The sequence below is a fragment of the Camelus dromedarius genome, chromosome 19 (genome assembly GCF_036321535.1).
Source record: "Camelus dromedarius isolate mCamDro1 chromosome 19, mCamDro1.pat, whole genome shotgun sequence".
NCBI classification, from domain to species: Eukaryota; Metazoa; Chordata; class Mammalia; order Artiodactyla; family Camelidae; genus Camelus; species Camelus dromedarius.
In genome coordinates, this window is record NC_087454.1 from 10,636,120 (window position 1) to 10,657,823 (window position 21,704).

At 49.1% G+C, this 21,704-nt stretch overlaps 1 protein-coding gene across 5 annotated transcripts in view; it reads right to left on the reverse strand.

Annotated features, from left to right (window-relative positions):
- The window catches only part of ATXN1 (ataxin 1), a 356,661-nt gene that overhangs the window by 7,780 nt on the left and 327,177 nt on the right, over positions 1 to 21,704 (reverse strand). For all 5 annotated transcript variants that reach the window (XM_064476223.1, XM_064476222.1, XM_064476225.1 and 2 more), the window contains one exon: positions 11,717 to 13,781. In XM_064476223.1, coding sequence (XP_064332293.1) covers positions 11,717 to 13,621 — 1,905 coding nt within the window. In that variant the 5' untranslated portion in view covers positions 13,622 to 13,781. The remainder of the gene's footprint in view (positions 1 to 11,716; positions 13,782 to 21,704) is intronic.

The window sequence follows — 21,704 nt, forward strand, 5'->3', positions numbered from 1 at the left end:
GAACAAGGAGGAAAGAGAGATCACAGGACGGAAGTAATTCTTGAGAGGGTAACAGCTAAGAATTTTCCAGTACTGATGGGAGACAATAAGCCACAGGTTCAAGAAGGCCTGACCCCTAAGAAGGAAAAATAAGAAAACTATGACCTGCTGAGGTGAGAATTAACTGCTGTAAATCAGAGACGGGGAAAAAACCTGTCTCCGAACAGAATCTACATTACCTCCAAATAAGCAACGATTAAACTCATAGCTGACTTCAGAATTAAAAAAAAAAAAAAAAAAAAAAAAGGAATCTAGAAGACAATGGAATATCTTTAAAGTGCTGAAGAAAAAGAATTGCCAACCAAGAACTCTCCATCGAGCAAAGAGACCCTTCAAGAATGAAGGCTAAGTAAGGACATTTTTCAGACAAATAGTAATTGGAAGAATTCACCATAAACAGATCTGCACTAAAGAAAGTCCTTAAGAGTGTTCTTTGGGTAGGGGAAAAAATGAACTTAGATGGAAGTTTGTAGATGCAGGGAGGAATGAAGAGCAAAGAAAATGATAGATATGTGAGTAAATTAAAATAATATGATGGTGCCTCAGTATCCACAGGAGGTCGGTTCCAGGACTACTTATGGATACCAAAATTCAAGGATGCTCAAGTCCATGATATAAAATGGCATAGTATTTAAATATAACCTATGCATATCCTCCTGTGTACATTAAGTCATCCCCACATTACTTGTACTACAATGTAAATGCTATATAAATAGTTGCCTAGTGTGTGGGAAATTCATATTTTGCTTTTTGGAACATTCTAGAATTTTTTCCCATAAATGTTTTCAATCTGTGGTTGGTTGAATCCGCAGATACAGAATCCACAGATGTGGAGGGTAGACTGTATTGACTGAATACAATAATACTTAAAATATTCAGTTGAATTTATACACAGGCACACATACAGAAACACATAAGTAATTAAAATATCCCACCTTAAAAGTAGTAAATTTCCATGTAATTTCCATGGATTATGGCTTTTCTATTTAACCCACTTTTACCTTTTTTTGATAACTATGATCTAGTTTTAGACACACTTCTTGAATGATATACTTTATATGCTCCATGGAAGACATGAATGTTCTTGGAAAGAACTAGAATGAACTTATATGGAAGCCTATTATTATAGTGTGTGTGTGTGAACACGAGCCCATATAAATGTGCATATTATCTGAGGAAAATCTCATTGTTCTGGGCTATCTTAATAATGTAAAGAGAACTAAAATTTCTTGAGGTCTACTATCTGTCAAGCATTTAGGTACACTTTACAAAAAGTATTTTGTTTAATGCTCATAATATGCTGTTGTTCCCATTTTATAACTAAGGAACTAGAGTTTCACAGAGATTATGTGGCTTCTAGTGTCACGGCTATAAACTGATGGGCATTGGGATTTAATCCCAGTCTCTTTGGCCCCCAAACCCATTTCTATTTCCTACACTTCTGCTCTCTGCCCCGTAATACCACCAAAAGACAGAATTTCACGCTCCCACTGCCTCCAACAGTGGTGACTATTACTTGAAATAAACAGGATCCAATGACACGAGATCACGACTTTGTCTCATGATACAGAAAACGGTGACACAGCATCAGCCTTACATCTACTACACAATACTAGTCTCTGTAAGTGTGTGACGAGGCTAATGCTCAATTACAGAACACACTGACATCACACAGACATATATGTTTGCATAGACATGTGTGTAAATACACTTACACATTACAGCATCAGCTGGGGATGCCCGCTGAGTTCCAAGTGGAAGAACCAACCCGGAACTAGCTCCATAAATCCTGTCCCAAACCTCTTAGAGCCACTAACATCATACAGCTGAGCAGAAGGAACAAACCCTGCTTCCAGTGAGGGCCGTCTAGCTGCACTGCCTAGATGATCCCCTGCTCCTGGGCAGAGTCTCGCTGACAGACGGCCCCCCACCTCCTAAGGAACAGCCTCTTGCTGTGTGCGCCACATTCTACACACTCCTCAGAGCAGCCAATATTTCATGTCATGAAAATAACATCTAGTGTATACAAATCTATCTGAAGACTTCCGCACGTTGCCAAGTGTCTGCAGACTCATTGAGAAGAAACGTCTTCAACGTCTTTGTGACAAGTAATATTACTGATTATTCTGGAGGCTCTGACGCATGTGCTCCCCATTACATACCCCACAATGTTTGGGGGTGCTGTGAAAGCCCTTCATGACCCCCTCATCTCAGAACTCTGAAGGCAGGTCTTAGAATTAAAAGCTGTGAGGTGGCCGATAGCTTCAAACACTCTACCTAAAAATTGATGAAAGAAAAGTGACAAGGATAGAGGAGATTATTTAAGAAGTGTGCTAAAAAGAGCTGATGATAATGGAATTCATTTTAACCCGGACAGGTTTGGGGAAATCTGCTCCACTGCTTTCAAGCTGGCCTTTGGTCCCTTCCTCCTAAATGCTGGCTTTGTCTTCCCCGCACAGAAACTGGGAGAAGGCGCCACGCCCTCGCCTGGGTCCAAAAAACTGGGAGCAAGAAAGTCAGCTAACCTGATCACCGTAAGCCATGGACCGGACAGCTCAGGCCGCGTGTTCTTTTCCTCCTAATTATTTAACCTCAATAATATTTATCCTCACAAATATTTTTTCTAATTACTTAGCCTGAATTATCTAGACAATGCACTTTTTTTAAAGTCTGCACATATGTTAACTAAGTTCTTTCTTTGATAAAAATTAAACTCTTGTTGCATGTATCTCAAATGTGCCCACTGAAGTAGTCATAAAAATTCTATTTTTATTTCATAATTAGGTTTGTCAGGACATAAACATTCTTAAAGGTTAACTGATCATTAACAGTTAATGAAGAAACCACACTCGGGGATTTTTCAGTGAGGATATATGTGGTTGGGTCTGCCTGCTCGAAACTCCCTCGGAGAGGCACACTGCCTGCCTGATAACGCTGCTGATGCTAACGGGTACTGTTCTGGGTGTGAAACAGAGATGGCGAGGCCCTGAGACATGATGTCACTATAAACCAGAAAAATGAGTCTGAATTCCTTGAACCTGAGGCCCACGTGGGTCTTCCCTTTGGTGCTGAGAGCTTCAGAATACTATTAAGTGTTCACACTCCAGGCTTTGCCGTTTTAATAAAGTTTAAAATGTTCACTGAGCACCTGCTAACTGTTAGGGACTCACCAAGACCTAGTTCCTGCCTTCAGAGGGGAGCCAGAGCATGCATGCAGAACAAGTAACTTCACCAGGGTATGTATCTGGGTACCGGCAGCCTTGCTACCTGGTGATGTCCACCTGAATGTCTACTGGCAACTGAAACTTAACGTGCCCGAAACAGACCCCCTCACCGTTACACCCCTGCCCACTGGTACATCCTGGGTTCCTCCCCATCTCCAGGAACGGCATTCCCTGTCTTCCAGTGTCCGAGTCCATGGCCTGGACCTCATGCTTGGCTCGATGCCGTCTCTCATACCACACACGTCCAAATCAGAAGCATGTCCTATCAGGTTTCTCTTTCACATATATCGAGAAGAAACCATTTCTCACTGCCTCCAACACCACAGTCCTGCCCAAGCCAGCGTCTCACCAGGAGGAAAAGCCACCAGGACCCAGCCCGGCGTGGGCTGCATCCCACCCCCTGCTCCCTGCACTGAACGTAGTGACACCAGTCTCCTCGCCAGTCCTTTCACTCCAGAAGACACTTGTGTCTCTGGGTCTGTGCATCTGCTGTTCCCTCCATTTGGAATCCTTTTGGTCCTGCGTACTGTCCCCTCCGGCTCCCCTTCTCTGAGAGAGCATCACCGAGCACGCTATTTAAGACAACGACCCTCCACCCCTATTTCCCTTATCCTCTCTGGGCTGCCTTACTTTTTCCCACAGCACTCATTATCTTTTGATGCATTGTTTTCTTTACTTACATATTTGTCTGTTTCACTTCTTCCCATAAACTCCCACAGGACTCTGTGTTCCATGGGGGCTGAGACAGTGTCTGGTTTGCTCCCTGTTCTATCCCCAGGGTGCAGAATACCTCCTGGCACGTCATAGGTGCTCAGCACACACCTGGAAGATGAGTTCTGTGTTTGCCTCTCCTGTGTAAAACCACCGCAGTGGAACAACCGGCCGACAGAGGTCAACGTTTAGATGCTGGAGAGGCTCTGCCCGTCCTTGCTTCCACCAGCCAGGACTCAGCTGGGCTCAGATTCCCCCCCCCCCCCCGGGAGAGGGGCAGCGCCCTCCCTGGGCCCTGCTCACTCCCTCCCAGGCAGCTTTCTGGGCCGAGTACAGTAGCTGCCTGGCTCCGCGTCCTCCTGGTGGGCGCTCAGCTCAGCCTGATCTCACTCAGTAGCTGCCTCGCTCCGCATCCTCCTGGTGGGTGCTCAGCTCAGCCTGATCTCACTGAGTCGCACTTCAGTTGCTCCCTCTCCACTCCTGAGGCTTCTTCCTGCTCTTTCAGCTGTCCCAATACTTAATTCGCTCTGTGACCTTGTCGGGGTTCAAACAATGTCTGATTACACCCCAGTGGAAACACATTCCTGGGGGCAGTACCAGATAAAATCGAAGCATGTTGTTACATAACTCCTGGCAGCTCAACACAGCCCTTTTTTTTTTTTCATCCCATAAATACATCCTCTTCCAAACACTTTAAGCAGTCCAGAGGATGAAATGGGAGCATGAATAGCCTTTGTCCTGGTGTCAGCTTGAGACCCCTCTGTCCTTCATCTCCGGGCGCCTTGTATCCAGAACCTCTTTGTGAGGGGCAATCACCTTCCATCCTCCTGTGCCCTTTCCCGCCCTCCTCCTGCAGCTGCAGCCACACCCACTGCTCACCGCTGCTCCCAAGAGAAATCTGCCCACCCCTCCCTCCCTCCAGCCCTGCTACACCAACTCCTCTTTTAAAATGGTCACCTCCGACGTCTATTCAGGATGGAGACACCAAGACAGGGAGGCAACACCTCCTCACTTCTGGGCTGATGATTATTTATTCAGTGTTGCCTTCCTGATCTGGCTAATGACTGCTTGTACCATCATCCTTAGCTCCTCCATAAGTTCAGTAAATTTCCTTTAGCAACTTGGTTTGCTTTATCTAAACACTGTGTGTATATACACATATTTATGCTGTTTGGTTGTACTTTTCAACCATAGATTGGTGCTATGTCTACACACACACACATATGTATATAACACCAAAAACAAGATACAAAGGAAACAAAACGTCTGTTGTTTAAATTTGTCTCCCTTTTCCTTCACAAGAATCCCTGTTTTCACAAATGTGAAGGGCATCTGTTTTACAAAACATCTTTGCTCGATCCCATCCGAAATGTACAATTTCTGCCCGTCTCCGGGAGCAAGGACATGGCTCAGAAGCTGGGTCTCTGACTACGTCTTGCTTTTGGTGAAATGGTTACGCTGAGAATTCCTCACTTTGTCTGCAAGTGAAGTTCCTGGTCCTGTTTCACCTGGAGAGAAAAGCCAGTCTGTTTTCCCTGAAGGGCAGTTTGCATCACCACATTCTCCACATCCAGAAAATCTGAAAACCCTGGAGCAAAGATTAAGGGGCTAACAGAGGGACCCGTGTACTTAGATGTTGAAAACTCATTAATGAAAGCAGTCACACCTCTTCAGTCGAGCGTAAGAGAATCTGCGAGTCTTCTATTTAAAATACTTAATCACGTTCTCGCTCAGCCTGACTCAGTCTTTGGTGGGAGCGTTTCAGGCTGTTCATGAAACTCACAACCCAGCGCGTAGACGCCTCCGAACACAAACCGCCCGTGTCGCGAGCTGGGCTCTTCTCACGCTGTCGCTTGGCTCCCAGAGCCTCCACGGCGGGGAGGCCCCGCGGGGCCCACGTGGCAGGTGACCGGGGCAGCTCTGGGGCACACAGGTCTACCCCACTTGCCTTCTCTTGGGTCTTAACATGTGTGCTTCGAAGAACAAGGACGTATTATTCAGTGCTAAAAAGAAACGAGCTCTCAAAGCCACAAAAAGATATGGAGGCATTTAAGGAAATGCCCATTTAAGTGAAATTGCCAGGCGAAATGGCTACACACTACAGGAGTCCAACCACGTGACATTCTGGAACAAAACAGATGTAAACAGATCAGTGGCTGCCAGGGGTGTGGGGTGGGGAGTAGGACCCATAGGTGAAGCCTGGAGGATTCTTACGGTGGTTGAAGCTATTCTGTAATGCTGGATACGTGACGGTACACACTTGTTACAGCCACAGAACGCCCAGCACGGCGTAAACCTTAGTGTGAAGAATGGACTTTAACTTCTACTAATGTGTCAATATTGGCTCATCAACTGTCACCCATGTTCTACACAAACAAAATATTTCAATCTTGGAAAACTCTAGGTGTCTAGGAACTCTCTCTACTTTCTGCTCATTTTTTTGTAAACCTAAAACTACTTTAAATGATACAGTCTATTTTTTACAAAAGCTACGAAAAACAATGGTCCGAGAGAATCTGCTTCAGTAACTAGGATCCCCAAGTTGGAGACACTTGTATCACACACAGGCTAGACGGGAACCTGATTCTTCTTTTTAGGGAGGTGCACGAACACAAATGTGTTTGACACCATTTCTCGGCCGGAGCCTTTCCAGTGTTAGAGCCGAGAGGATTTTCCCCAGTCACCGGACCCCGGCCCAGAGATGAGCTCTGCACCGAGGGCAGCCACCACCTACTCCCTGACTCATCAGGGTTCATTTCCACCAACCCCGCGTGTAAAATCTTTGACAAGCGGGTCTGCCCTGGCTGCTAAGGGACTCTCCAGGCCTGTGTGCTGCTTGCATCAAGGCTCTGGCTATTTTTAGGCAACAGCTAATCCATTAAACACGTACTGCTGCCACTGATGCCTCACAGAACACAGCAATCAAATTAAAAAATAGTGGAATGAAAGAAAAGCCATTGGCAGACCTGCACTGAGCACGTCACTAAAACACAGTCTTGAGTGTGTGTGTGTGCGCGCGCACACACACAGACCACCGGGAGAAGAGAATGGCACTGAATATTAAGCGAACTACCAAGGAGGTAAAAGGAAGCAGTCACCTCGGGAATTTGGGAAGCGACAATCCTCATAACACAGAGCCCAGCACTTTGGAAAGGAGCAGCCAATGATGAGCATCACCCCAGAGCACCTCACGAAAAAGTACTACAGTTCTGCTGAGCAAATTCCGTGTCTTCCTCAGAAGCGCTCAACCTGGGGGGCACCCATAAAACATTGTTTTCCGGACAGAAGCCAAGGGCTCCCCAGGTAGGGGAGCAGGACGCTAAGATCCTCTCTATAGGAGAGAAATGCAGGAGCCCCTGTTTTAGCGATGGTCCTCTTCCTGATGTGCAGGGCTGGACCATCCAACCATCCTTCCAGTCCAGCTCACACTCAGAAAAACAGATGGTATTATATGCACCCAGGCTAGCGTGAGGTCATTTCACCTTCCTTATAGGAACAGTAGGAGGGGTGCTCCTGGGCCACTCATGGGAACACATCACCGGAAGAGAGGCCGGGGAAAAAATGGCTTATTGTGCTCACTGGAAAAGCTCAGCCTTCTTCCGAGACTTTCCTAGGCTGTCTCTCCTTCCATAAAACTCTTTTTGTAGAGCATGAGCCTTTTATTTATCTTTCAGAAACTAACGTTTCTCTTCTTAGGGATGAAGTCACCCACACTGAAGCAGGGAAGGGAAACCAGCGTTGGCGAGGGCCTACTACGTGCTCCATCCTGTGCTGGTTCCTTTGAATGCATTTTCTCTCATTCTTACAATAACCTTTACTTTTTACACTACAACGAAAGCCGAATGGAAGGCTCACGTGTCACTTGCACCATGAAGTATTTGTCAATAACCTGTCCAAGATGTGCACAAGGTCCAGGGCTATGGCGTGGGGAGTGGTGGAGGAGAGATCCAGGCGTGGGTCTTTTTGGCTCCAGGTCCTGCATTTTCTAACCAGCTAACCTGCTTCCCACCCAAGCAGACGATGCTCTATCTTCATACTGAGTCACACCGGCTCCCACATTGATGCTAACGCCCGGGGATCCCTTCGGGGTCTCGCCACAGACTTATGGACTTGAACTTGGAGAATGTTAAGTGGTTTATATTTGGCAGTGAGGCCCAAGGGAAGCGATCCCGCCAGGATCACCAAGCTCAAGAGGACAGCGGCATGGAAGCAGTGACTCCTGCCCACCTGGGGTGGAAAGGCTACCTGTCCTTCACCAGAAGAGGAAGGAGACCGCAGGTGTCCACCCAGAGGCTTTGTGCGGTGCACAGAGCGCTGACAACACCTGCCGTGACCTTTTGCTTTCCCACTGCACAGGGCAGGGGACCTGGGATGCAGGGACATTTCTGGGTATGACAAAACCACAGGGTGGTGACAAATACGCAAAAGCACTTTTCTCCTACGCTGCCCCCTGTGGAGCTTTAGCCAGAGACCACCCTGGAGGCGCCTTCCCACAGTAATAATTAGGAATACGGCTCCTTAAAATAAGCCTCCCAATGAAAACTCTGTGAGTTCCATACAGGATGAGCTCCCGCCTACGAGGTCCAGGTGCTTCATGCTTCATTAGCATGAAGTCAGGGAAGTTTCCCTTTACATCCCTGACTCTGGTTTTTGGCTAGTGGATGCTAGTACATTTTACAAGGGCTGTTCTGCAAGGCGGGAAAGTGAAGGGTTACAAAAAGGAGAGGTGGCCCGAGAAAGGCTCTCCTATCAGGGATCATATGCCGGTTGGAGAGATGAGAAAAACCCCAGCTCTGGGAGGTCAGACAACTTGTCTCACCACCAACCAGACCCCAGGCTCGTGGCTCCGCCCACCAGCCCGTGCGCTGACGGGATGCCTGTGGTAGGCTACCTAGTCATGCATCCCCCTGGTCCTGCTTCTGTGGAGGATTCACGCCCGGGGCAAAAAGCCATCTGCCCTATAGAAAACCACCCCTTCCTTCCACAACTGCACCAATGAAATGTGTGATTTTTGCCAATTAACTCATATACTTAGCACATTTCTAAATCTCCCTGTGGGTGCAAATGCGAGTGCTTTCTAACGAGCTGAGAAGCTAGGACTGGTTCTCCAGGCCAGGGGGTGAAAGCCAAGCGACACTGAGGAGGGAGGGAAGCCCTCCGCCCTCGGAGGGTAAATTAAATCCAGACGTTCGTTCTCCCCAGCCCTCCCCTCTCTCCCTCTCGCTTTCTGTCTCTGATTCTCCACTGACTGCGCCTGGCACCTGTGGCAAACACAGCTGGGGGAGTATTTTAGCTGTGATGATGTCAGCCCGTTTCTGATAGGTTTCTCGCTCGGTAAAATGGATACATCATGGGTTGTGTCTGGGCCCCGCACTTCTGTTTCTACAGCCTGAAGCCCCAGCCAGCCCTTTTCACCAACCAGGGCGCCCTCCTGCCTGTCTTTGCAGAAGCCCTTCCCGGCGCGCAGCACAACCACACAGGGGCCGCCCGACAGCCCTGCGAACAGGCCGCGACAAATACGCTGCCTTCTCGTTTGCACCTTGGCTGTCAGCAAAGAGACTGGTGGTTTGGCTACAGGGAAGGAAATGAGACTTCACACATGGAAGCCGATTTCTCGATCGTTTAAGCGTTCATTCTGCAAAGCATTGAGCAGGGAAAACATAGAGAGATGCTTCCTCTCTAAGACCTGCCAGGTCGACTGGAAACCTGGAGGTCTGTGAAGTTCTCATCCGCGGAGGCTGCAGCGGCCCACGGATGCCGCTCACAGCTCAGAGCTGCTCTTTATTTAAAGTTGAAAGAGGTGCCTGGCAGGGCCAGTAGCATTTCAAAGTAACCCCTCCTTCCATGCCCACCTCTGTTCACAGGAACGATTAAAGGGGCTACAGAAAAACACATTTACTTTTCCCTTCTTGTTTATTTTCCATGCTCCACCTGGGGTGTGTTAAAAGACAACTTTGCTAAAGACAGCCCGTTCTTTCAACTAGTACCCGCCCTCATCCCTGGAGGAAGGTGGTGGTGAGCAGCAACTACAGATGGGCAGTGGATTCTGAATAATGACGCCCTTTCCCAAATATCCTGCTTTTTGCTTTTTTTTTTTTTTAATCAGAACTTTGAGAAATCTCTCTAGGGCCTTACCAAAGCCCACAGTGACATCTCACCATAAAAAAGAAAAGTCTTTGGGACTAAAAGCTCCTGGCAACGCGGGCCCCCTGAGATTGTGCAAGGTCCCATGTCTGGACAGTCACAAGCAGTTCTGGAGAACACTTTGGAAAATCGCTCTCCCCTCCCTCACTTGGTTTTTTTTTTTAACATACTCAGAACAATGCAAACCATTAACTGGTTTGTCTTTGTTGTTTATTTTCTTGGAATGTCCCAAATACCAGCTACGCCATGACCATTTTTCGACTCATTTCAACCTGAAGGAGGTGCTGTCACATCTCAGTGTTTCAAAGTCCTCGTGGAACCATTCCCAGAGTGGGTGCGGCTCCACAGCCAGGGAAGTTCCTGGTCCGGGAGTCAAATCTGCTGGACTCCAAGCAAGCTGGGCAGTGAAACTGCTGTTTCATACAAATAGGTGGAATAAATGCATTCAAGCGATTTAAGAGACTGGAAAACAGTGGACTGAAGGAACTCATGGAAATTAAGAGAGTTCATCAAAGCTGCAGTTTTAACACGACTCAGCTGGCTGGGCTGCATCTGACCCTTGCCCTTGGGGCTCCTATTTACCAGAAGACCTAGGACAGCCCTGACTTTCCAGATTACATGAACCATGCTTTTTATTCTCTGTATCTGATGCTTTGATATCTTGGGGCCCTGCTAACTCTGAAGGGACTGCCCTCCCAGGGTTAGCTAATTACTAGAGATCACTAACAACTCACCTGCCTAGGGGTGTGTCCTTCATATGCAAAGCAAACACCCACATCCCAGCCACTACCTCTAAGGGGCTCTCACTCTCTAAGCCACTATCCACCTGCCCTAATCACCCCAGGGCCACATACCAGACACCAAGGGACAGCCCCTTATGCCCAGAAACTGCTCAAGTGATTCAAACTCACCAATCCCGTTTACCCTGCCTCCTTCCCAAGGAAACCACAAACCACAATAAAGGCTCTTGCCCACGGCTTCTCCTCTCTCCCTGTGCCTCCTGACGGACCCTGGTGCTTCTGCATGTTGTCTTGCATGGCTGGGCATGCCCCCTCCTCTTGGGATCTGAGTATAAGAAACTATCTTTTCTAATGGCAGTTTTATCTCATCTGTTGGCCTAAATAACAAAACCTAACAAAACCTACATTTTAAAACACGGATATTGGAATAAGATGTGGTGACTCTAGGTACCTAACGTTCTCATCCAGCACTGTCTCTTTTGGATTAAAAAAAAAAAAAGGCAGAATGACTTTTTAAAATGAGGGTTCCTCATCTAAACCACAGAACAACAAAAAAAAAATAACTTCAGTGGTGACTTTCTTAATTGTCCCAAGGATCGTACCCGACTAGCCCCACTCTAGATGCAGAGAAGTTAACTCATTACAAACAGTAGGTGCCTTGGTGCATTAGGGCTTAATTCTCTTAGAGAACTTGGCCGGGAAAGGTGATGTGTCTAACCTCTAGGTATACGTGAAATCCCTTAATCACCCCCACAGCACAGACAGGTCTGCCTCTTGGAAGAAATTCACTGGGCCAGGAAATGCTGAAGGCGGTGCGGTGGGGCGTCCCCCTACCTGCGCAACCTGGATGAATGTTACCTGTGCTCGGTGATCCCCGACGGCAAACTGTATCACTGCGACGCCCGGGCTGGGGCTGTCCTCGATCCTCTCCACGGTGCTGGAGTCGATCTTTAGGTCGCTGCTGATCTCTGCGCTCTGGATGAAGTCTTCCGTTTTTAAGTCCTCCACCTTCTTCAGCTCCCCGTTGGCCAACTGGATGATGGAGCCTTTCATGAAATAGGGAGGCAGCGTAGGGGGGGCTGCTGCGGGCGATGCCACGGACTGCACCACAGGCAGGTGGATCTGGGCCTGCACCATGGCCGGATAGGCGGCCTGGGTGACCAGGGCCTCTGGGCTGAAGTTCTCGCTCTTGGGAAGGGCGGTGGTGACGAACGTGTGAGGCACTGCAGCAAACTGGGGTGATGAAGTGACTATGGCCGAGGCCGCTCCGGACCCCTCCATGTCAGCACTGCCGACCGGGATGAGCAGGGGCTGGGTGCCGGGGATGACCAGGTGCTGGGGCAGGCCGCCCGCGTACGTGATTGCTTGCTGCTGGCTGCTCAGGTAGCCGATGACAGGCGGCTGGGTCCCCGCGTAGAAGGCCGTGGCCGGCAGTCCGACCGGGAGTGGCTCTGAAGCACTGTGTGTGGTCTGAATGACCGTGTGGGGGGACAGCGTGGCCACGGCGGCGGCCTTCACGCCTTCCGGGCCCAGGGCCTGTTGGGGTGACAGCGCGTAGGATCGGTGCCCCGGCTTCCCTAAGTGCAGGCCGCTTTTGTCGTTGAGGGTGGAGGGGGAGGCCTCCCGGTGCGTGACCTGCTGCACCTCCAGGTCGGAGGCAGGGGTGCCGCTGTTGGGCAGGACCATCACAGAGGCCCGCACCCCCGAGGAGTCTCGGCTGCTGTAGTCGGCGGGGCTGGGGTGAACCACCACGTGCCTGGACTCGTACGGGTGGGGGTGGGGCACGGACTTGCCGCCCGCCTTCACCAGGCCCAGGTCGGCCGAGGTGGGCGGCCCGTACCGGCGGCCCTTCTCCAGCTCCCCGTTCAGGAGCTCCTTGGCCTGCACAGCCTGCTGCAGCCGGCTGCTCTCGGCTTTCTTGGTGGCCTCGCGGGTGACAAAGTGGCTGCCGGAGTCGGTGTACTGCACGACGACCTGCGGGGAGGGCCCCAGGGTGAGCGTGTGCGGGATCATCGTCTGGTGGGGGTGGAGGTGGACGGGGAGGGCCGGCGGGGAGGCCGGGCGCGCGGCGTTCTGCGGAGAGCTGGAAATGTGCACGTACTGGTTCTGCTGGGTGGGTGGTGGGGACCCCGGGGGGAGGAGCCCCGCAGTCCTGCCTAAGTGCTGCTGCTGCTGCTCAGCCTTGTGTCCCGAGGCTTGGCTCAGACTACCCATGTTGGCCAGCAGAGTGGAATAGGCCTCCAGCTGGGAGCGCTGGGATGGAGTGGCGGCCCCGGCGGCAGAGGCCACCGCACTGGTGACCGGGCTGGCCGTGGGGGAGATCAGCTGGGAAGGGATGAAGCCGGCGTAGGGCCCGCTGTACTGGGAAGACCCGATGAACTGTAAAGTGTGCGGCAGGTGGGCGTACTGCACGGGCGACACTGGCGCCCCGGACTGCGGGGGCGGGTACGCCGCGGGCAGCGTCGTGGTCGCCGGGACGGACCGGGGCGCGCTGGGCGGGGAGTAGTCCAGCCCCGCGGAGAGCGCTTTGTGTAAACCTATTCCCTGTTGTAAACCGAGCTCCGCCGGGGGCCCCGCCGGCCCGAGCCGCCCGCCCGCGTGGCCCCGGCTGCCAGCGCTGCCCGGGAGCCATGCCACGCCCTCCGCGCGGTGGTTGTCGCTGGGCACGGCCGTGGCCTTGTCCTCCGAGGGCCGGCTGGTGGCGGGGATCTCGCGCTTCTTGGGAGGCAGGCATTCGTTGCTGCGCTCTTGGTTGGATTTCATTTTTCGCCGTCCCCCCTCCACGGTGACTGTTTCACTGTCTGGCGGGCTCTGGTTTTAGTCTGATAAACGGAAAGTCACATTTGATTTCGGTAGGGGATCCAGGCTCTTCATGAGGAATCATCTCCCCGCGGGTGCGATCCGCCAGCAGCCTCTCTGGAATCTGGGAAAACGAAAGGATGGGGACAAGGGGAAGAAGGGAGAGGGAATCAGAACATGAGCACCGGAAAAGACCGCCCTGCGCGACAGTAACACTAGGCTTCTGGTTTCAGTGGGAATTCCAAACACCCTCCACGAGCCCCAGTGTCAGAGCAGGGCAAAGGCTGGCCGTGTTGGATAGCACATCGGGAAGACTATGAAGACACGGAGCAAGTCAAAACCTTTGGATGGATTTGGCAACTCTCCTAAGACATCTCTCTCAATACCCTCTCTTCTTCTTCTTCTTCTTCTTTTTTTTTTTTCTCTCTTTTCTTTTTAGAGGGCAGATAGAGAAGTTTCTTAGTTTCCCTTCCAGAAATGCTGGTCCCACTCCTCATCTCTTTGCTACCTCACTGGACAATTAAAAGGAAGCCCACAAGGAGGATGAGGACCAGTGAAGGCCTGCAGGACCTGCCCTCTGAGCCGGGCACTGGGAGGACAAAGTTAGGAACCGGAGACTCCTGTGTTATCTATGGTTCCTCCTCTGCCACCAGCACTACTTAAAGATTCCTCTGACTCTGGGTCCATTCCTGAATCTACGCATAATCTCTTCCCCAACACACACACAGGCCAACTCAGCAGATGCAGCCCCCAATAACCCTGTTCTCCACAAGTTTCCAAACAATTTCCTGTACAGCTACTCATATGGTAACAGAAAGCCAAAAGGAATCTGTGAGACAGTTAAAACACCAATGAGGTAACGGTTTTAAAAAATGGAATCATCAGGCTGATGCACTGAGGGTGCCCTGAATGAAGGTGACATGCTTGCTTCATGCCTACCTCTTCTTTTTCTTTATAAGTGGTCTTTGAATTTTCTCTCTACACTCTCCACCCCTTTCTCCTTGGAAAAGGCCAATCCACTCTTAGCCCCAGAGATGAAACCTCTGCCCAACCAATCAGGCCTGTGTGTTTCCACCTGGACATCCAAGTAGTGAGCCTGGAGCCACTTCACATGGACACACGTCTCAGTCTTTCAGGAACCACCTCACTCCAAGTGACCACGGGCAGACAGACATCCACCTGGCAAGAGGCGATCATCAGTGGAACCATCAGGAACCAGGCTAACAGGCAGCAGATGTGAGGGCTGCCTACAGGCGGGTGCAGCTGTCTCCGTGGGCAATGAATGTCAGGTGCTGTGACCCCGGGAAGCGGGGGATGGGGCTCTGGGAACCCCAGGCCCTGAGTTTTAGCATTTCTCCTACCCAGACCCCTCTTCTCTATGGTCTGAGGTTAAAACAAACACAAGCAGGCAGCAGTCTCTGGCATTTGAACCTTGTCCACACCGAAGCGATGGCAATGCCCCTTACTTATAACACAGCTCTTTTCTCTCTGCCACCCTGTGCTCCCCTCCCTGCGTCAGCTCGTCCCACATCTCTGCTTGACAGCTTACACTTCCCCACTCTCATCTGAAACTTTTTATTTTTGGCCAGTGATTTAGTGGCCCTTATTGGTTTGGTTCCACATCATTAATGAACATTATGATGAAAGGACAAATGACATATACAAAAATTGTCCATCCTTCACAGTTGTGACCAGGTATTCAGGAAGATAGAGGTTTAGAAATCTGGTTTTTCAATCCAAAGGGCATTTCCGTAAGAATAAGGCATCTTACATGGCAAGGGAGGCACTTTCAAGACTGGGATGGAAACAAAAAAACAAACAAAAGAAGATCTAAAATATTAACGCTGAAGAAATATCTGTGTCAAAGGAGTAATGTCAATTATTTTCCCTCATGACCTAGGGCTTTATAAGTCCCAGATAACTATGTTCTGTGTAGCCATCTCTTGTACGGCACGTAATTTACACCCCATAGTGCAAATCAATTAAGATGACAGTGCTGTTTTCAAAACAATGATAGAATAAAATTAAACTGCAAAAACAGAAAACAGTTGCCCATTTTGGCTGCTTAAGAAGTACTGATAACGATCTTTTATCTCTAGATTTCAAGTCACTCTAAGAAAGAGAACTGTATACACTTTGACATTTCCATACCGACTAGCAAAGAAAAGTCATTTAGGGATGTACTCAAAACAAACTGCTCCACGCGCCCCCTGCTGGCTCTACAATAGCACTGATCTAATAAAACCTCACAGGATTTCATTAGGGATGTTCAGGCAAGAGGGGTATGTCAGAATCCGGAATGAGAGTATTTGCATATAGTAGCCCAGCCAGTAATGGAATAGGTTAATTAGCCCACGGCAGCTCCAGGGAAGAAGAAAAAACAGCAGCATAAAAGTCCTTTCAAAGCCAAACAAAATGTCAAACACATTCCGAAAGAGGTCTATTAGCAATGCAAATGTAAAACTGTCTGTACGACCAAATGCATGAGACACAAAACTAGAAAACCCCACTGAAGGTACTTTTTAAAAAAGAACTCAGCTTTAGTGAATTTGAAAAAGAATGCTGGCTTGCTCTTCAATAGTGCCTTGGTTTGTACACACTTTTATTTGAGAGACACTGGCTTAGTGGGCCCCAAAGATCTCAGTATAGACTTCGTGGCTGGTCTTCTGCTCATGGACCGCTAAGATATACTGGCCTTAACACACAAATCCAAATGTATTCTTCTGAAAAGCTGTCCACTGATAAACATCTTTTCCAGTTAAGACTAATGATAAATCAAAGATACAAAGATTAACTGGAGTGACCCGGGACCAGACTGATACAAATTTCAACTTACCCTCCTCTTAGATTTAGAAAGACCACGTCTCCTATTTACAAGTGCAGCTTAGAGGATTCGGGGCTCTTTTGATTCCAGGGCATGTGTCTCTTCTGTGTGCTTCATTAGCTCTCTGTACTAGCTGTATCTCCCACCAGGGGAAATCATTGTGAGGGTAGGGACTGTCTTGCTGTATTTTCAGTGAATCACGAGAGGGCGCCACAGTACACCACCGTGTCTCTGGTACACTGGATGATAATTCACGGGATTAAAAGAATGGAGAGGTAAATTATGAAGGTGAAAATACAGTAGGGAGAAGGAAGGGAGAGAGGAAGACTAGGGAGAAGAGAAGAAAAAAGTGGAGCGGGATGTCTGCTTTTAGGGTCTCTTTCTAGCTGTAGACAAATGGCCACTGTGTCCCTAATTGTCATCTCAGCGCTGAAACACACCAGCGGCTCAGAAGGGCGCTGAGATTTCACCTCTGGGTGTACCTGCCACGACAGAAAGATTTCGTGGAAACATGGGGCCACATATGGTTATAGAAATGCTGTTATCAAAGAGCCCCGTATGCAGAACATATGTTTAAACATTATGATTAGGAAAAGGAAAGTGAACAGGAATTAATAAAAGCATCAAGACAAATTTATTTAGGGTTGACTAAGTACGGTTTGCCTGATCATCACTGTTCTGAATACATTCATCTTTAGCATCTTTATACCTACATTTCTCTCTCTCTCTCCATCAGTGTTTGGAAATTTAGCTCAGTGACATAAGGCCTTGCTCTTCCAAGTGTGGTCCTCAGACCAGCTCCCCCAGTAGCTTTAGAAATGCAGAATCTCAGGCCCCACCCAGACCTCCTGGTTCAGAGCCTGCATTTCAACAAAATCTCCAGATGACTCCTATGCATAGCAAGGTGTGAGACACTCAGCTTGTACTCAGAAGCTCCTGAATAAAGCAAACATCTCTAGCCTCTTTCTAATGGAGCAGATGCTGGGAAACAAGCTAGATGCTGCCAGCAAACAGCACTGATGGAGCCTCGGACATACGCAGCTAATACTCAGGTAGAACTCAGCGGCTGACTTTGGGGTCACCTTGACCACCTAACACAGTTCTAAGTAGCAGATGCTCCTTTCCATCTTCAAAAACTATGGGAAAACACACTTTAAAAAGGCTATCATCATAAATTTTTATATATGACTCAATCACCTCTAGGAAGAAAAACAAACTTTAAGGAAGCCCCATACATCTATCTTTGCTAGAATTCAGAAACCCCCGCCCTCCCATTACCGTGGATTCAGATGGTTTCAGAAGTGATCCCCACGGACTCTGAGTCGTGTAAATAACAACCAACTGCTTTGAATGGGAGACATGCCCAGAATATGATAAAGTCTTAAAATGCATAAACCGGGTTGCTCTGACCAGCACCCTCCATCCTGTGAGTTCCTCAGCTTGAGTGAAACCCGTGACTGGGTGGCATGTATGTCTATGCACAGCAGAGGCATGATTTCGGTTTCAAAGAGGAGGAAATGCAGCCTGGTGAGCTTGGGTCAATTCTGGAAAAACCATATGACCACTGAGGAGACAGAACACCTGGACCTGGTGGGAGAGGTCACTAGGACACAGGAAGGATTCTTCAAGTCCTGACATGCAAATCTCTTGTTTTACTATATTATTAAACAGGAAGACCTGTGTCGTGCAAGGGCAGAAGGCACTCCATTTACATTGAATATTAAAAAACAGGTCTGACCCTAACATCCTTGGGGTTTCCAGGATGGAGAAAGACAGGCTGGATGATAGGATAATTAGTTACCTTCATGGCTGACTGAACAAGCATGCCCCCAAAGAAAGTGGATCACATATTCATTCATCAAACACTTACTTTGTTTCCAGTACATACAGTGGACCTCAACTGTTCAATGTTAGTGTGGAGCAAATGGTATGCCAAAACTCTATTTTTAGTTCTATTCAACATTTTATTAGTATTTTGGTTATCATATTTAGAGGTAACAGAAAGCTGGAATGGAAGCTCCATGTATTACTGCAATTAATATCCAAAGATACCTTGAAAAGCTAGAAGTGAGCGCACAAAACCAAAAAAAAAAAAAAAAAGGAAAGAAAAAAAGAAATTAAGATTAGTAAGAATAAATATAAATGCCCTGCCCTGGGTTTCAATAGCTCAGTTAGTCTAGTAGCAGGGTTAGAGAGATTGGGCATAAGTCAGACAGATCAAAGAGCCTAGGAATTTTCTGTTTGACTATCCATTCAATATGAACCAACAGTCAGGTATGGTGCCTACAAGTTGGTGTTAACTGTAAACTTCATTTTAAAAAAAAAAAAGCACAATGTTCCCAATAAGGTAATAAACAGTGTCACAGTATTTGGCAACAGTAAAGCCACAAAGCACTGAGGCAGGAGGACACTGGCAGGCATGTCCAGGGTGGGGTGATGGGGTTGGTGGGAGGCCTGGACTCAAGACAGGCAAGTAACAGCTCAGGCAACTGGAGGGTGTGGTTTGGGGAAGGATGGAAAGAGCTGGAGCAGAGGTGCAATGCTCAGATCCCTACAGGGCCGCCCGTGGAAGGCAGGAGAAAAGAACTGAGCTCCAAATTACACTGATACACAGCTGACGCTTGAAGAACATGGGCTTGAACTGCACGGGTCCTACTCACATGCGGATTTTTTTCAATAAATACACTACAGTACTATGCAATCTGTGGTTGGTTGAATCCATGGATACAAAACCATCTACACAGAGGGCCAGCTATGGGACTTGAGCATCTGCATCTAGTGGTACACACGGGAGCTCCTGGAACCAATCCCCATGGATGCTGAGGGATGACTGTATACGCAAGAAATGAGAAAGTAATCAGAACAGTTAAAATGGGCCAGGACGGCTCACGAGGTAGGGATCCCTGTGTCTCCCAAGCGTTGAGGCAGAGTTTGGAGACTCCAGCTGATGGCCTCAGGTGGAAAAGAGGCAGAACCCGTAGGGATGAGCGGGACAGACCATGCCCAGGGCGGCCCTGGGCCCCACATGGCACTAATCGTGGGCTTGGGGGCGTGGCACTCAGTGTTAGAGGCTGAGCTGGTTAAAGAAACGAGATCAAGCTCTTCCGACTTCACAGGCAAGCGAGCCCAGGACCCCTAGCACCACACAGCACCAAGCTCAATGCGCCCACCTGATGGTGATCCGGATCGCAGCAGAGCTGAAAACCCAGGGGGGGATCCTGCACGGGTCAGACATGGGGAACCGCGGATACCACCCTGCGGCGTGAACAAGCTCTGTCTCCCTCCAACATCACACAACAGCCGCGAGCTCAGGTCTGCATCAGGGTGCAGGACCCCTCAGTCAGCGCGTGATGCACACCACACAGGGCTGTCCTTAGAGGCGGGCACCTGCCACTCCCGCAGACAGCTGGGATCTCAGTGGGACGGGGACCGGCGGGGGCAAACAGGCCCCTTCTGTATATTACTAGCACCAGGAATAACAGTTTGGAGGGGAGCCCTGTTCATCTGTAGATCTGGGAGCCATGAATGCAATGACTACATGTAATGTGATAATTAAAAAATTTAAATCCACCCATAAGAACGCAGCCACATTTGGGTGCTCCCTGGCTGGGGGAAGCTCTGGGGACAGCAGAGTGACACAGAGCCACTGTTCTGGTTAAAGGCCTTGACCGGGATGCTGAAGGGGATTCGGCAGGACGCACTGCTGTTAGCCTATCTGGTCCACGCGAGGGAAGCGGCACCGGGGGTGTTTCTAGCGCGTCTGGCCACCTCTGAAAACACAGGGAGATCTGTTCTGCAGGTGGCATCCACCGCATGGGGGACACAGCCCATGTCTGCGTCCGCAGGAGGTCGGGCCTGAGGGGGAGGGCAGAGGGCTGAGGCCCGCAGCTGGCCGGGGCTCCCCCCGGGGCCGGCTCACGTGCGACATGGCCGCAGCATCTGGGCAGCCAGTGTCCCCTGGCAGCCTGCCCGTGCTGGGATTCCTGGAAAGGCTCAAGACGGAAAAGTAATCACTTGGAGGGAGAACCATCTGGATCAAAACCGCTCCCAAATGAATTGTCTGAGAGACATTGAGTTTGAGTTTTTAAGAAAAGCTGGAAATGCCTTTCTGTCAAGACCTTCCCTGGTTCAATACATAAGCAAATACCTTTCTGCTCTCAAGTGTCCTGTGTGCCGGGTCGGGTCAGCTCCCCGGGCACCCAGATCTCTGTTTATCCACCACTCTGGCTGAAGGTACTTTCCACCACACCCCGTCCTCAGGGGTTCTCATCCCACTCCTGGGTGAATTGCTTTAAGGAAGGACAGACGGACCACTGGGACAAGAGGCAAAGAACCGGCCATAGTAACATGGTTAGACCTGGGATGAGGAGATAAGACTCTCATTTTTTTTACTTTCAATTTAAGGTCCTTAGCACTGCAGTCAGCTGTCATTAAGCATTCACATCCATCAGCATATATGGAACATCAGGATAAAATATTATTATTACTAATACTGATAGGAAGGTTGCATATGAAGAGTCTTACTAGTACCAGTGAGGAGGACACAGAGCAGCACAAAGGGGCAGCTGTGGTTTTAGGTGGCATACAAGTTCAAAACCTGGCTTCACTCCGACTGCCTGTGGAATCCTTGTCTTTCTTTTAACGTGATTTTTATGTTACTCCAAATTATACATGCATCCAGTTTAGGGAGGTATTTCAACCATGTTAATTACTACCTCTGCCTATACAGTCGGGAGGAAGTCGCATGCCTGTGCCCGGCGTACTGCGCGCGCTCAGTGAGTGGCGGTCGTCCTGACTGGAATTCAGCAGAGGTTTCCTCACGATGCCCTGGTTTTCACCCGCACTGACTTGCGGCCATTCTGTCCTGGTTCCGTGATCAGATCAACACAATACCTTCAAAACCCTCAATCCTTTCCAGCATACCTGTTTTTTGGTTTTTTCCCCTCACACCTGTGATTTACACTAAAGAGAAAGTCCTGGATGTTTGAGAATTTATTTTCTTTCTTCAGCTGATAGAAAGGATTCTATTTATAACAGTTCCCAACGCACAATCCCCCATTCACACCAAAAAGCACGAAAGCCACTCAACAAAGACAAACAGAATCAATGGCAAGGTGCGATGCTCAGCGCGTCTCAGTAAGGGTTAAGGGTAACGGGCCCTGGTTCCACCCTGCCTGCTCTCTCACAATACTTAGATGCCGAGTTCCCCAAGGCCTGCTGAGG